The 17,468-nt window shown below is 39.1% G+C and overlaps 1 protein-coding gene across 1 annotated transcript; it reads right to left on the bottom strand.

Annotated features, from left to right (window-relative positions):
* Positions 1 to 213: 213 nt before the first annotated feature.
* On the bottom strand, positions 214 to 14,648 carry tmem125a (transmembrane protein 125a). Its single transcript, XM_008406188.2, has 3 exons — positions 14,367 to 14,648; positions 7,099 to 8,358; positions 214 to 2,581 (listed from the first exon to the last, which is right to left on the bottom strand). The coding sequence occupies exon 3, from the start codon at positions 2,190 to 2,192 to the stop codon at positions 1,494 to 1,496; it is 699 nt and encodes a 232-aa protein (XP_008404410.1). The 5' UTR covers positions 2,193 to 2,581; positions 7,099 to 8,358; positions 14,367 to 14,648; the 3' UTR covers positions 214 to 1,493.
* Positions 14,649 to 17,468: the final 2,820 nt, after the last annotated feature.

The following is a 17,468-nucleotide window of genomic DNA, read 5'->3' as shown; positions in this document are numbered from 1 at the left end:
TCCGACATGATCCAGTCTTTGTTTTTTTGTAGCAGAGAAAATTTACAACAAATACAAATGCATCTTGAAAAATAAACTTGCATGCTGTGTCAATATTTCACCTTCAAAGAAGAACTACACAACCACACTGATATAATAACTACTAAATTCTTTCACATCCGTGTCACTGAGTGTTGTGCTGAATAAACAAGAGCTTGAAAAACAGTCCATAAACACTTTTCATTAGAAATCTTTCCATACTTTATTCTCCCATTTGTATTCCAGATTGTGCTTTTGTCCTGAACAATGATCTACTATTGAGCTGATATTAGTCAAAGGTTTTGTCCAGGGGTCAGATGAATAGTTTTTGATGTGAATTAGCATAATATTGAATGCAATACCGGCAAAATAAAGCGGACGCTTTAAACAAGCAGATGTTACTTTTAAGACATTTATTACAATGCATTTAGCCGCTGCTCATTGCAACGGCTGCTGCCACAGTTGCAACGTGCTGAACTGTAAAATGTCTCTGAATATTCAGAATCACTTAAAATAACATTCATCCTCTTATAAAAAATGTCCTCTTTATACTTTAAGTTGATGCTCTTCATAGCACTAACTTCTCATCGGTTGTACCAATGTTGGTAGAGATTCTATACATAAATAAACATAATTAAAGGCCAGATTTCATACACTTTAAATGTTTTTAAACAATATTAATTTACAAGTATACACAGTCCCAACCAGATATGTAGCTACTCTGTATAAAAAGATACATAACCATTTTTTCTCATTGACATTAAAGCAGATCAATATCTTCCAAATTAGAATAACTGAAATGATTTTGTTTTACTAATTTCCAGATTATTGAAATTGTATTTTTTCTGGGTGTTTTTATTTATTTATTTTTTATTTTATTTCTTTGTTCAAATCAGATGTTTATGTAGATTGTCCTGGTATTTGGTAATTGTATGTGTAAACCAGACAGGACAGGCCATTCTCCTCCTGGTATTTTGACAAATCCCCCTTCATTTGTCCACAATGTCACACCAGGTTTTAGCTGTTGTCTCATTTTCACTCAATCTTGTGATGCTTCCAAAGCCATGACATGATTTCTCAAATTGTTTAAAGGCATATTATTCTATGTGAACTTCTGATTTTGATAAAAGCAACAAGTAAAACATAAATAATGTTATCTTAGCTGACTTATAATGGCACAAAATAGTTATGTATTTTTATACAGTGTACGTAAATAACTAATTTCAACTGTATTATTTGTATTATTGTCATTATTGTGCTTTACTGTTATAAAATATTTTCTTTGCTCTGTAGTTGATCAACTTCATATATACCTTCCAAATTTGTTTCATTTTTCTTTCATGCACATTTGAATGAAGAAAAGAATGGATCTTGTTTTTTTGTGTTTTTTTTTTCAAATCTTATGATCAGGTTAAATTTTTCTCCAGTAAACTTGAAACAGGAACCATCCAACACGGCTTCATTGCAGTCGGACCTCATATGAGGTTGGCCAAGCTGGAGGCGGTCTCCCTGCGAGCGTGGCGGTCCATGTGTCCTGACACGGTAAACACATTCAGAACTCGGTCTACAAGTCTCCGTCCGTGTCTCGTCCTCCCCAGCAGGACAGCCACCACCGTGTATATCCCAACGCCCACGACGGCGACTCCTCCACCCGCCAGCAAAACCACTCCAGAGATGTACATGTCGTTGAGGGCTTGGCCCGGCTTCGGCATATGGTGAACCAGCGCCAAATGCAGGAGAACCCCTCCACAAATCAACAGCGACATCCCCGTGATCAAAACCACCAAGATGTCGGACAAGCCGCCGCTCTTCAGCATGTCTATCTGGTGTCGACTCCGGACGCAGTTCATGTCCTGCACGGCCGAGCTGAGCAGCTGCTTGAGCAGGACCCCCAGGGCCAACAGGCACAGGGCCGTGCCTGCGCCGAGCCGCCATTCGCTCGATACGCTGGTGGTGGTGGAGAGAAGGCCGACGCCTCCGAGTCCGCAGCCCAGGATTAGGAGCACCGAGACACAGTAGCAAAGTAGAGACCGCCCAGGGTCTCTGAACCACCACAGCTCCACCTGCTCCTCAAGGATGCTGTGCTGAATTTGGGCCGGGTCCGCCGGACCGTTAAGGCCCAGATCTGGGCTTCTGTCTTCATTCAGAGGGGGGAAGTTGTCCAACTCTGGCATCCTGCTGCCACTCCCAACCTGCTGAATATGGACGACAGCAGAATCCACCAATGACCTTGGTCTTTTGTCAGATTTCTCGATGACAAAAACAAAAGAAGATTCCAGATGATTTAAATAAAATATTCATAATTCTAACTGTGGAAATCTAAAACGCTACAGGATTTGTAAGCCTCCTCTAAGCCCAATGTATTTGGATCTTATCGGCACCGGTGTGTACAAAAAGGTCCCAGAAAGTCATCTTAGGTCGGTTGCCTCTGTGTGAATGAAAATCTTTATAGCCCACAGCCAGTGGATACAAATTGTCCTTTACTGCATCAATATTCAAAGCAAAGAATCCGGGCAGCCGCAGCAGAATTTTTAGTTTGTCCCTCCACGGCGGCAGCAGTCACCTGGAAGATAAGACAGACATATATTCAGTAGTGTGTGGGGTTTATTTTCTCATGGGTGCCCTCTCTGCTACTGATTCTGAGATCTGTGGCGAGCACGCTGCAATGACTGACTGGGTACATTTATTCTGTTCCTAACCAGACAATAAATCACTGCACAGAAATAGATCCAGTGCTCCTCCATCTTTCTTCCCCACCAAGCCCATGCAGAGAGGCACTTTACTAAAATGCCTAAATGTGCACAAAATCTTAAATCAGGTTAAATTTTGAAGTATTAAAGCGCCACAGAAAAAAAACACTTCGTAAAAGTGTCTGGTCAGCACATGATATAAAATCTTTATCTTTTTATGCTGAGTAAAGGAAAAACTTTCAGCCTCATTCCTTTGAAGATTGTAAAATTGTGGATTTTTTTTAATGAAACAAACAAAACAGATCAACAGTATTGAAATTAAATTAAATATTTTGCAAAATGCATGATTAATATCTCACATTTGGTCAGTTCCTCTCTCAACACTGGCATCTCTGAGTAAAAGATCAGTAAAAGCTTTCTCAAGACTCTCCATCACATCTTCCATCATAGATTACAGTGGACATAAGGTTCATCACATATTTATTGTTTGATTTTTGCTTTTATTGAGGGATTATGGTTGTTAGACAGAAAAAGCTGTCTAATGGCATACTATAGAAGAAATCAACATACAGTTTGCATCTATAGATCCCAGAACGCCAATCTTTGCTATGGATTTTTATTAGTAATCATAGGAGAGCTGGATATCATCATCCTGCTCATTGTACAAGGCGTTAGGACAAACATAGGTCATCATGTTATGTTGGTCACATAACATTATGACATGATTCTCACGCAGTTTTTCTGAACACTCAAACTTCCTGTTCAGACTGTGTAAAAAAAACAAAAAAGGAAAAACAAACTTGTGCTGACTCCAGCAACCTTTTCTATTTCTCATTATCACTATGGTAATGAGCTGCCACCACAGCGGCGGCTCCGTAAAAAGAAGGATCAGCTTCCTATGGAATAAACAATTTGCGTTTAAAGACACAGATGAAATTCTGGAGCGAATACATAAACTACTTTTTACTACAGTTTTTTATTTTTTTCCAAACACAAACTCGTGCAAGAATATCAGCTGAGTCCTAATATCTTATGTGCATTGCCGATGCCTTATGAGGGATTAGATTATCATCCTTATATATGGCCCAATACTTTCAATCCCATCTTCTCTCCTTCTTATGACATTTTCCAGATGCTCAGCAAATTCTGCCTCTGCGACGTTATTTGTAATCTTATCCAAGCCCCTTATMAAAATCATGTTAACACAAACAGTGCATACTGGAAGACTAAACAGCCACAAGGTTATGGCAGTCAACAGCATGCCTTTAAAAACTTGTCAGCGGTTCTGTTTCCATCAAAGTCACCAGTGCGCAGCATGACTCTGTGCTCGCCGACGTAAGCTGACAGGAGTTACAGCTTGTCCTCGCCAGTTGTTGATCTCGCAAACACAAATGTCGCTCCGGCAAACACAAATCTATAACAGTCTGAGTAAACAAAACATGATCTTGCATTCAGTTTTAAGATTGAAGTTTTTGTTGTTTTTTTTACCTACTCCGTCTTTGGGAGCCATATTGGAACCAAACACATTTCTTTTCTGACTTTTTGGGGGGAGAATTATTTACAAAACACACAGAAAATGCTAAATGCGAGATCAGACAGGTGTTGCATTGCGCTGATGCAGAGCAATAGCAACCTGACACGGGGAGATATAGGGTGCATAACCGAGGTGTGAAATGAAGAGTGAGGTAATTACAGCAGAGCAGGGGGGTGGGAGGTGTTTATTGGCAACAAGCTGTCCTGGAAGCTCTTCACATCCTGTGTCTGATGAATAATTAGGCCAAAAACACACGCATGCCTGGTGTGTGTTTATAGCTGCCAACAGTTGTAAATGAATAGCGAAAGGTGACAATATGAATGTAGCGTCGCTTTATCACTTTTATGGTGTGACTGCATTGTGTTTGTCAAAGAAAGATGTAAATGAAGATACATTTGGCGCGCAAGTCATGTGTGTGAGTGTGTTTGTGAGTCACTAATTAATCCCAGCTGGCTTCAGCTCAGTGTCAGTGACAGGTAAGGCCACAGAAATAGCACCGTAATTGAGTTGTATGTGTGCGTGTTTTTCTTGGTGTCTGAAAGGTTGAGCCACCCAAGGTGTAAAGCTGAGAAGAACCATATTTTATACTGAAGCACCAGATACAGCTAACTTTTACTGAGCCTCCTTGATTTATGCTGCACCGTTTCATGAAATATTGGTTTTATTTCCTTCAACAGCCCCGAGAAACATAAAGCAGAGAAGCAACCCGATGATTGAACCAGAGGCAATGGTATGCAACACAGATCATAAGATAAAATCGAAGCCTTAATGACACAACTATATCTAACTTGTGTTGTGTTGGCCACAGTCTCTTCACCACAGACACACAGAGAGGCACAACCACTGGGCTCCGTCTGCTTTTCTACTTTTATCCATTATGTGACCTCTAAACTCTGTCATATCAGCTGCGTCAGATTGGTGTCATAAATATCAGTAGAAAAGCACTGACTCACTGCTTCACTGGCCTACTTTAAAGGAGCTGGAAGCTGATACAGAGAAGCAAAAAAGTAATAAACTATTGGACCTAGACGTCCAAGCGTGTCCGTGCTGGGCTCATTTGAGCATTACTACAAGGAGCTGATGTTTTTTGTTTAGCTCATTCTAGGCTCCAGAAGAGTAATAGGCATTCCTGTTTGACACATCTGATAAGAGCTTATAAAATGGTGAGGAAAGGAGCAAGAAATCTCCTGTGAACCAAAATAACCTGTAAAGCAAAGACAAACGAGCAGTCCGTCTATGTATGTCAAACTGTATAAGTACTTTGCCAAACGACGTTTTACAGATTATCTTCAGTTATATGATTGTTTAATTACCATCAGATATAATAAAACGGATGTGTCCAGATTCTTGATCTATTTGCCATTTCTTATATTGCAAAGCTTTTACCTAATATTGTGACTGTGATGACACAGATAAATGTAATTATTTTAAATGCGTTTCACAAAATGACTGATGCAAAAGACACCTTAATGTTTAAAGTGAGAACTTCACATCTTAGTAATTTGTTTGTCTCTTTCAGTCCACAGAATTTCAGCTATTCATTTGTTTTGTTGTTGCTCAGAACTAACAACTCAAACGGTAGGACTAAAGGGAAAATGCCATCATATTTTGAACTTGGGACTTAAATCATATGTGTAGGATGAGCACACATATATAATGTGTGCAACCAATACTTTTAAAAAGGAAATTACATTCTTTCACCTACACAAAATTAGCTGTCCCAATGGAAAAGTGTTGAATAAGTTCAAGTGAGCTCTTCCACTTTTGTAAAGGTTGTGCTACACCAGAAAAGAACCTGAAAGTAAATGGGGGAAGAGGCTGGACTTTTTCTCATCCTTTCAAAAAAACAGTCTATTTGAACTGTGTTTCTTCCTGAACAAGCCGATCCACCTACAGACTGATCGCTGTCCTGGATCAGACCAGAAGCACCAGTGACATCTGCAAGCTTCCATTTGTGTAAAGAGAGAAGGGCGTGGGGAGAGAACGCATCCCTGAGGGACACCGTTGCTGCTTCTGGTTCTGAGACATTTGTTGCTGAATAACAATTATGGAGTCTTATACAGAATCAGGAGAGTTAAGGCTTGAAGAAAAAACCTTCAACTCCCTTCAGGGATGATGTCACAGCAAAGACAGATAGCGATAACTGTAAGTATATTTTGTCCACATAAAGTAACAATGCTAGTCAGAATGGGAGAAGAAATTGCAACATCTATCTTAAGGGTCACTATTAGGTCTTAAAGATAGTACTCTTTAGACAAGATTTCTAATGGCCTCCTTCCCTTCACTCAGCAAAGTGCCATTCAAATGTTTCTCTTTAGAAATGAGGGCCATAGTATTTTGTGTTGAGCATTTTTGCTTAACATCAGTATTTTCAATGTAATGTCATTGTTTTTGGCAGCTTTGGCTCCATGTTCAGTTGTCTTGCACTCAAATTATTCCTTACTTAAACTATCACTAACTGCTGATCACATCAGTCTTTTACTCCCTGAAGTGCCTTTAAAAACCAGTAGAAAACTGCACACTTCAGAACTTGTGATTAAATGACTGATGCTAAAAGATACCATTTTTAAAAATGTTTGTCTCTTAGCTGACAGGAATAATAAATGTGCTCCAGATGCTTCAGTATAAACTGAAGTGAAAAAAATCAGATAGACATTAATAGTCCTAACAGTCTTTGTTATGCTAATTCACAGAGAGTGAAGATGACAACTCTCAAAAGACATTGTAACTGTAAACCCTGGACACAGAGTATCATTCTGTCTCCTTTTCTCTGCTTCCCCTCTATGTTTCCAGCCTACTAGGTCACCAGAGGAGCTGTGCCTCAGAGTAAAGCACTGTATACTGCACTCCAATTACCTGGGAAGCTTTGGGATGCCGGTATTCCCCTCTCTGTTATGTTGGCCAGCTGGATTCATTTCACTGGCTATTAGTACTTCATTTATTGTGGAACGTGGCTCTCTTAAAAGTGGTTGCCTGGTATTGTATGCTCATCTGAGTCCTGATCATCTGCAGAAAAATGTAAAAAAAACAGGATCCAAGCAGGCAAAGTTTGGCATCGGGAAAATGAATCTGATAACGCTCCTGTGCAAAGTTAATACCCATGTAATTAATGTATTGCATACATGAATGTCGCAGGTAACAGGAGGGAAAAGCACACCCACAGCGTGTGAAGTCCCACAAGATTTCTTTCTTCTGGTTTCCTCAGGTGAAACAAATGATTGACTCAGTTCTCTCAGTCCGTTTCCATTCGGTGCTCGCTTCTATCTAAAATTAGTGTTCAGAGTCTGTATGTCATAGAAAAATGATTTTCCTCCTGTATCTTTGGTTTCCTCATCAAGTATTTTGATGACACCTTGTCCAGACAAAAAAAAAAAAAAGCTAGAGCAAGATTTTTCTGTCAAACGGCCAAAGTAAAAACATGCCGAGGGGATAACATGAGCCGAACTTCCCGCTGCGCGCGATTTTATCCGAGAGCATCGACTACAGCCGATGGGGAGTCCACAAGAGTTTGTGTGATGTGTTGCCGTGGTGACAGTGTGATGCTCTCCTTCTGCACTTCCTGTTCCTTTTCTTCACGCTCACTCTCACTCCAACCCCCGCCCCTCTCCTTTACTCAAGCGTTGAATCTTTTGGCGTCCCCACGGGCGAAGAGAGGGGTCAGGGTTGGCTCCATCTGTCTATGTGATGGGCACTGGTGCCAAGCGCCACAGGGGCTGGAGGGAGAGGAGAGCAGGCTCGTGCGGAGTGGTAGGGTAACGGATGTTTCTGAGCTGTCATGTGGGACTTCAAATGGGGGATAAGGCTGGGAAGTGGATTGAGGCTGAGGGGGAGGAATAGGTGTAAAGCGGTTTGAGAAGAAGGGGCTAAGGATGAAGGGAATTGCTCAGGGCTAAGGACACTGCTTTTCTTGGTGGATTCTGTTGTTGTCGGTCAAGAGGAATGATGCTGAATAGGTCTTTATGTAGACAAGCTGGATTTTTCTTTTTTTTTCTCTCTCTCTCTCCCGATACAATGGACAGGCGAGGACCTCGGGGAGCCTGACTGTCCGGAAACGGTGCAGAGACAATGGCCGAGTCAGTGTCACTGTCCTCTCTGTCAGGGATCACAAAGGAAAACCTAAGAGAGGCAGAAAGACAGAAATACTTTTAACCAAAACAGCACCTTCTGTCCTGTAGCTGTCTCTGAGGTTCTCTCTAACATCTTATCTGTAGTAGAAAGTGTACACACTGACAAACAGGATTTTGTAATTATTACACAAATTATTTTAGAAAGTTTTCTGTCTTAAATGTCACATCTATCATGAGTTCTTCATCTGGGAATTCAAAAACCTGGTTGCATGAGTGCGAACACCCTTAAACTAATACTTTGATAAAGAACCAACAAAAGTTTGAACATGAAACAACTCAGCATAATCTGCAGAAAAGTTGAAAAACCCTTAGAAGGTTTGACAACTACTGATCATTAAAACTTTAAAAGTATTGTGTAAACTTGCAAGACAATAATTATATATAATACAAGTTATATAGTAGAGTATTTGGGATGTAAAAGGGTTTTCTGTCATGAGATCTATGGATATTAAAATATAATACTTTTGAATAAAGTCAGGTCTGTCTAGCGAAGTGCCATCCAGTCCCTGTTGTGGTTTAAGGTTTCACTCTGAACATGGACATGTGTTACCCATGAAACCCTGATGTAGCTATGCTTAAGACTTATTTTGATGTTGTTTTTGATTCTATGTTTCTACATTTAAATAGTTGGCCATAAAGCCAATGTTTTTATCAAATCAGGTTTGAAGCATTATTAAAGGTTCACTCCTCTCTCTCCAACTATAAACACATCTGGGCAGTAAAAGACTTAAATGACAGTGGTAGAAAACAAAGAGGCACATCACAAACCCAGTGCCAGTGTATTTTGTCCCAATTCTTTAATAACCTTTATGGAAAAATATCTTAACTTTTGGGATGGATGCTGTTAAATTTTTCTTTTTTTGGTTTAACACCAGATGTGTATGTCCATCAATTTCAGTTGCACTTTAAAGCCAGCTGTCTGAATTTAAGAAAATTATCACCATTTTATGTTTCATGGAACAATTTAATGGGGCTAACTGTGTGATTATAGACTTTTGTGAAATTTAATTAGATTTTAAACTTCCCACTTACACAATTGTCCCAGCCAGATTAATTGAGACATTTACTGACTAAGATATTATCTCAGTTTTTGGTTAAAAACAGCCTCTGAGCAACCCGGAAAGCTAACAACTTTTTCCCACTGACACAATATCCACATGCAAGCACAAACGCATGCACACACATGCCCCGACCCCCCCGCCCCCGCCACACACACATGTTTGTGTGGCTATCTTTGTGGGGATTTTCCATTGACTTCCATTCATTTCACACTTTAGTCCTAAATCTGACCCCTGATCCAAAAACAGCGTGTCCCCTTGTGGGGAGGCTTCAGTCGGTGCAGGGAGCAGTGGGTCCCCACAATATATTATGTGTCAGGACAATGGTCCCCACAAGGTATTACAAATGCACACACACACACACACACACACACACTTTTTTCCCTTCCTACACCTACTTATCTGGCATAAAGCTGCAGCTTTAGGCACCTCGCTCCTATGCTCCTCTGTCTCACCACCAGGCCTCCTCTCARTGGCCACTCAGTGTTTCTCGTTTGTGCTGCCTGTTGGATTTTTGGTGCTGCAGACAAGGTGAGTAGATGGGGGAGGTAAGATTGCCTGCTACTGCCACAGATCCTCATCTGGATCCAAGTAAGAGATCGTCTGACTCAAATGCCCTTGTGGAATAATATATGCTAACATAAACAACTGTTTTCCTGTGTCAACATTATCTATTCTACCTTAGGAAGGTCTTACAGAAATGAATGTCACCAGTAAAAGCCTAGATTTTAAAAAGGGTAAGACTGCTTACATCATTTTTTATCAGTTTAACATAAGAAAACTGTCAGTTTCTGTTGATGAAGATGAAGTCCAACACTATCTGACTCAAACAGTGCTGGTTGGAGGTCATGTCATACATTCTGTGTACATTTATTATTTTTTTTCAAGGCCAAAGAAGATGCCATYAGGCATAAGGTAAAGTACAGCAAGGATCAGTCAATCACAAAGGTATTCACAGAGGCAGACACACCCTCACTTCACAATAAACCGGCCAAATATGWTTTGAGGCAGAGGGAGGAGATCTGTGTAGATACTCCCTGGKWGCCCCGTCCTCCCCACTTTTTCTTTGCTCAATGACAGGAGGCTGTTAAGTGCATAATGTACATTTTTGTTTTCCTGTCAAAACAAAAATGTTTAGCTTTTATGACAGCAAATTGTGCCTATTAAGAATTARAAGCAACACTGTGCTTTTGTCTTTTTCACAATAACACCCAGTGTGGATGAATCCATTAACATTTCYAGCCTTTCATTTTGTACCTGTATCTGAGTCAATGCGTACCTATGTACTTAACCATTGCATAATCAGTTTATTTGTCTTGGTAGTYAGGTATGGTGATTCATTAAAGAGATAAATAATCAGGGGCATTGGGTGGTTCAGTTGGCAGAACATGAGCACCTTGTGCAGAGGCTACAGTCCTTGACGTCGTTGTCCTGGGTTCGATTCCTGGTCTCAGACCGTTTGCTGCATGTGTTCCTCCTCTCTCTCCACTCTATTTACTATTCAATAAATGACACTAGTGTCAAAAAAAGATATCATCATAAAAAAGGTTTAATCTTGTTAAGAATTTAATCTTTTGTATATCATTTGCTGAGTATTTGATATTAAACCCAATGTCCATTTACTGTGGTTTTAATCCCTGTTTGGATCAGTTGAGTCTTATCAAATATGAGAGATTAGGAGCCCTGATCAACCCAAAATAACTTTGGATGACTTCCTGCAGACGGATATAATTCATACGGGTTACTTAACCCCATTTCCTAGCACTAGCATGTGACCAGATTATTAAATAGTACTTTATATCATAGATAACCAAAATTGATATGGAGTATCCTTAAGGCTGGTACAGATTGGTGCACAGCTGGTACAAAAACGCCTTTGTTATCCAGAGCAATTCTGGGTACAAAATGATCAAAACCGTAAAAGTACAAACTTGCAAATTAACTAAATGACCAGGAGTTTTATCCCCCTAACCATAAATACACTTAAACAACTGATAATCATAAAGTTGGATTTAGCGGATGGTCTTTGATATTTGTACTGAAGAAGCTGCAGGTTGTAACAGTGGCGATGTGACTGACATATAATTACGCAACAGACTCTATTTAAACCGTCAATAACGAAACAAAGTGATGCGTATAACTTGTGGCCCGTAGACCCAATGGGTGTCTCAGTTATTCTCAATTTAAAAGAAAAATCTAAAAGATAAAATCGCAGGCCAGCCAGTTGCTCCTTATGGCCGTGCACAGCTGTGAATATTAGAACAGTAATAAATTTACCAATTAACATGCAAGTCTCCTTCTGCYACTTTGCTGCTGATTATGGGTGAAAGACTGCTTTTTTCCTAATATCACCTAGCATTGCTTTTTTAAAATTCACTTCTGCGCGCTTGAAGATTTCAAGATGATATAGGAGATGATTGCAGATTTCTAGTGGARATGCTTGGAGCAAGATGCTGCATATCTTCTATAMATCTCTCGTGAAATCTCCTGCCATCATCTGTTGGGGTAAAAGCTTCAGAGGCAGTGACTTCAAAAGGGTAAATGAGGTGATAAAGAATCCTGGTTTTGTTCAGGATACTACTGTAGAACCTCAGGAGAGTACTTCATAAAATTAAGAACATTACGAAACACCCTGATGAGCCTGTTCRTGACAATGAYATACAACAATTGAGTGTCTTCAGTCAGAGGCTTCTAATGTACCTCTGTAACACAGCCTTCTGCAGGAGCTCCTTTGCTAACTGGATTATTCTACTGTTAACGGATATTCTTCAAAAACAGCGCAGTCTGAAATTTGAAAACTTTATCTTATTTCATATAAAATCCAAAAAGATTACTTAATGCTTTTTCTGGCATCTGGATGAAGTTATGCTGACACAAGCAAGATAACTGCAGTATAAAAATCTGTCAAAATTGGACTGATATAATTTAAACTGACTAAGTTCTTTAATTAACATGCAGTTTTGATTTTTAAAAGGGAGAAAATGGGAATTATTTTTGGAGAAATCATTTTCTGTCATCATCATTGCACCCACACAGTGACATTCTAGGCGAGAGAAACTGTGGATAACAGAACTATTAGTAATTAATTCCCTATATAAATCACATGTTTTTTGAAAAGTTGTACGCTTGTTCAACTGTTGAAAAAAGGAAGCAAGTAAGATAGGAGGCAGTGCAAACATATGGAAGAAAGTGCTCTTGTCAGACGGGACCAAAGTTAAGCTTTGCGGTTTAAATACAAAGTGTATGGTATGTAAAATAAAAACATATATAAAAAAGAAAACAATGAACACACCATCCGTGCAATGAAACATGGTAGCAATATCACCATGTGGCCATGCTTTTCACTGGGGCAGGCTAACTTACAAATTGCAGAGAGTGTGAGTTGTTTATATTCTTTCTTGCTGAGGCTTTAATTTTGAAATGATTTACTATGCCTAAAATTAAGCAGTCATTTTATCTATCCAAACAAATAATGTTATAAGTGTTTTCTGGGTGGTTCAAGGGTAACAAAATGCTAACAATGCATTACTGAAGCGATGTTGGAAAACATTTAGGAGAAAATCTCTAAAAAATAAGTCATTGTAGTCTTTAGCAGGATTGTGTGGAACTGATTATGTTTATTAGTGGCCTTGTAATGTGCCCAGGGACAGAAGTGAGCACAATCAATACGACTGCTGTGGCCCACACCCTACATGCTGGACTGTGTGCACGTGCAAAAAATCCCTGGAGGATACCTCACATTATGATCTCCCCTTTACTTCCATTAGTGTATGCGATGTCCATCTCTCACACACACATACACAAATTTTGGTCTCGTAACTTCAACACACACTCATTTACTGACTCACTTTGTTTTTTTTTTTTCTCCGCTTCTTTCATCCTGCTCTTCTTATTGACTTCAGGCTGTTTCTTAACGAGGTCTATCACATGTTGTTTTCGGCCTGACTTGTGTTTTAAGCATTAGACGTCACCTTAGAAGCACCGAGGAGTGTTTTCAGAAGACTGAGGGTGACTGCATGCATGTAAAGCCTATTTCATATGCCCTGTCATGATTAATAATTCGCCATCAACATTATGACCGATCTATAATAGCAGCCCATTGGGGGTCATGCCCGTGCAACCATGTATCGACCTGTTCCAATTGCAATATTGAATACAGCTTCAACAACACTTCCTTTATGTGTGTTTTTATGGATTTTCCACAATGCAGCAAAACTGATATGACAGTAGCCTTGTGAACTGATGAGATACAGTGTATTTCAGCGTTACAGTAAGCACTTTGAGACTGCAGGCCTTGCCAGTGCAAAGGTTAGGGTGTTTCATTACCGACATGTTTTACGCCCTTGTTTTGATGGAACAGAATAGCAGTTTATAAAAAAAAGGCAGAGGTATCACACTTCAGCTGGAAGAGCAGAGTAGTAAAATATTAGAATGAATTTTTATTGAAAATGCTAAAAAGTTTGTATTGTGTATATTTATTCCTGTCAGACAAATGACCCACAAAGTAAAAACTTTATGTAACAATGTGAAATTAACGTTTTGTGATGCATGATTCGAAGGCACATCATAATGGTTATTGCTGAGGTTTTCTTTTACACTGCTAAGGACTTTAAAGATCATACAATAATCTCTAACTAGATCCTATTTGAAACGAATAATTTCCTTTCAAAATAAACATAAAAACGAAAAGGAAAGATAGACAAACACAAAACGCACAAAAGACGAAAGGGCTAAGTTTATTATCCAAATAACTAGGTAACTAATAAAGCCCATACACAAAATTAAAACCTTCAAAAAGCATTGTAATGTGATAGTAAAAAACTTACATCAAAGTTTAAATCAGTCAAATTAAATAAGTTTGATTTAGAGAGGAAAAAAGTTAGACCCTAACAGCACGGCTCCATTCTTCAGGGATGCTGGATTATTAAACGAGTCTTACCTGCGCACTTGGTTTGTCAGTCTGATGTCTTCCTTTCTGAGCCGCGAAGGTCCTTTTTTTAATATTCAGCCATGCGTGGGCTACGTAAAGTCCCACCGCTGTCTCTCGCTGAGCACCTTCAGCCTTTTGGACCAGGAGGTTCCGATCCTTGCGGCTGTGGTGGCCGTCTCGCTGCCTCCGTTGGCTGTCCGTCCGCAGACTCAGCGTCTCTCCTTCGCCTGCTCACCGCATCGACGGACTTCCCCCGTTTAATGCAGGTGTGGCAGCGCGCGGCGGCAGGGGACGCTGCTGGGTGGAGACAGAGAGGAAGAGGCGGCCAATCAACGGATGCACCGCCGCGGGTCTTAGCGGGGAGCCCCGCACGTGACGAGAACCAATAACATATAAAACCCCGAGGGGGTGGACAGATTTATTGAACAGAAGTCATTTTAACAACTCCAGACCATCTGTGATATATAAGTCAGCCAATAGAATGGAATAGAAATATCTTTTATTACCCCCTCAGGTGTAACAGCACCTGTGGAATAATAAAGTGGAATCAATAATCTCTGGACACTGACTGGATATGCATGACCTCCAAGTATTAGCTCTGGTATTCCGTTTTTTTTAGAAACGTTAATACAAATACAGAAGAGACCTACAATAATGAGCAGAAGTAAAAACTGCAATTAAGAATTTTTAAGCATTAATCAATATGTTGCAGTCTTTGTGTTTTCAGGTATTTCAGACATTTTATGATTTGGGGCAAGCCATTAAAATTYTACGACAAAGCTTAGGCTGTCTATAAATTATCTATACATTTAAAATATTAACTTTATTACATATATATATTTAATTAAGTTGTTTATAGGTTTTACAGACTGATTAAGTTTATCATTGTAGAATAATGCCTTCATCATTGTTAGAAAATAACCTTATGAACCAGACTACAACAGTGATGGCATCATTAAAGTCAATGAGTGGCATTGTGTTAAAACATCTACATGCACCAGAACAGCAAATGCCAAAAACCTGCTTTATTTTTATTTTTTTAGAAGTAGCACTTTCACATGATTCAGTGCATTTAATTAGCAGAATCTAGATGCTAATTTCCCTCTGAAATCTAACTGAAATTGACAATTATTGTAAATTTATTGTTTTCTTAGGACTGAAGCATTTAACAATGTGAATAGGATATAAAAGTACGTCTGAAGGTAAACTAAGTGATTTCTCTTACATAAATAGAATATTCAGAAATGGCATTTCTCCAAGCAGTTCTTGAAATGACCAATTGAAGGCATACAATCATTTCTCACACATGGTTAATATTAAGATGTGCTGATTAATATTTTCATTGGTTTTTAACATATTCCCTTTTGATCAGATTCACGTTCATTTGGGCAAAGGTGACATTTTCTTTAAGTACATGGTTTGGTCTGAGTTTGTGTTCCTTAATTAGTTCAGATTTTAAAGCTTTTATTAGTTCAGATAATCTAAAAGTTTTGTTTGAAAGTTGCAGAGCAGAGTAATATTTGGCAAGGCTCTTTTTCAAAGATTTACATATAATCACACATGAAGATTTTTTCAAATTATTAAAACAACATAATATGTGATAACAGAATAGCTTTTGGAAAGTAGAAGATATGAGTTCAGAAAGCATTCACGTGTGTGAACTCATCTCTGAGTATGTGGCATTATTTGTGCCTCTTCATCAGTACAGCGGTGGATCATATTCAGCATTTCAGCAGGTTTCTTTCTTGCAGTGCTTGTTCTTCAAGTTCGATATTTTCATCCTCATCAGGGCTGCGATCCAAAATTAGATCAAGTACCTCATTCATGGTTCGTCACTTACGTATTGTGGTGCTACCACAGAATTGTCATGTGCTGGCAGAAAAATGTTATTTATAGACCAAAGCTGCAGGAGCTGATTAGTGTACTTGTGTTGGTTACAGTGTTGTGAATGTGAAAGAGAATCTGGGGGTGTGAAAGTGGGACTGCATCTGGATGCAGAAACACTTTTGTCGTTTTGTTTGTTCATCACACGCATCACAGCACCAATTTGCGTGGCAGTGTCTTCTCAGCATTTCATTTTTTTTTTTTTTTTGAAAGAAAATACCTTCTATGTCAGTTGGTTGGGCTGATAAATAACCTTGGTGTGTGTGTGATATAACACATTGATCAAGGCATCTCTGACTCTGAGACTGAATGATTGATTCTCTTTGGTTAGGCCAAGACTACCTGCTGTATTGCCCAGTGATGTGTCATAATTGGAATCATGTAAAAACACTGTTCTCCAGAGTTGAGTGTACATTTCATAATAGTTCATTTTAAAAAAGGTAAACAAGAAAATACAAAAGTATAGTGAACTCCAACATGGCTATGTCTGACTATTTCCAGATGGAATAAATCTGCTTTACTAAACCTAATCCTATTTATTGTCACTTGCTTTTTTATTGTGAATTTTGCTAGCATTATCCTTCCTGGTATACGCTCCCATTTCTCAGATTCCCTGGAGACTTAACTCTATGGTGTTGGACTGGATGCATTTGCAATTATGGTATTTCGGTTAAATAAGAAATGCAGTTAAAATCACACGTGAAGAAGTTAGTTCACGCGATAAGTCGTCAACAAACATGCCGCGCCACGATCCTTCAACTACTTCCTGTCGTCTTCTTCATGGTTTGCGCCAGTGGCAACGTCCAGTTGTTGCTCATGTGACTTGTGTGTTTCCATTGCAGTTTTGCAAAGTAAAGTAATTTCAATATGGCCAAAAACCCAAATCATTCTGTCACCAAAAGTTTTTATCAAAACACAACAGTTTTTCCATTTAGTGGATTTATTTTTAAAATATTAAATTGTGCAATGATATGGTCAATTTAAATGCAGCTACATGCATTTTATACAAAATAACGATTTTATCAATCAAGTTCATTCCTGGAAAATTGCTTAATTTGATATATTTTACTTGAATTGATTTTAATGACTTCGCATGTGTTAGCCCTACACAGTCCACTATTTCTGTAAGAAACATTAAAATAATTTGAAAGCGTAAACATTTCAAGGCAAAACAAGTTGCGAAATTGGACTCCAAATATGGCCTTTTTCTCTGATGCCTGCTCTCTG

Source organism: Poecilia reticulata, linkage group LG4, assembly GCF_000633615.1.
Source record: "Poecilia reticulata strain Guanapo linkage group LG4, Guppy_female_1.0+MT, whole genome shotgun sequence".
NCBI lineage: Eukaryota > Metazoa > Chordata > Actinopteri > Cyprinodontiformes > Poeciliidae > Poecilia > Poecilia reticulata.
The sequence above is the reverse complement of the archived record's forward strand: the minus strand, read 5'-3'. Positions and strand labels throughout refer to the sequence as shown.

Coding starts and splice junctions, on each gene's coding strand:
- tmem125a (XM_008406188.2), bottom strand. CDS start 2,192: ATGCCAGAGTTGGACAACTTCCCCCCTCTGAATGAAGACAGAAGCCCA.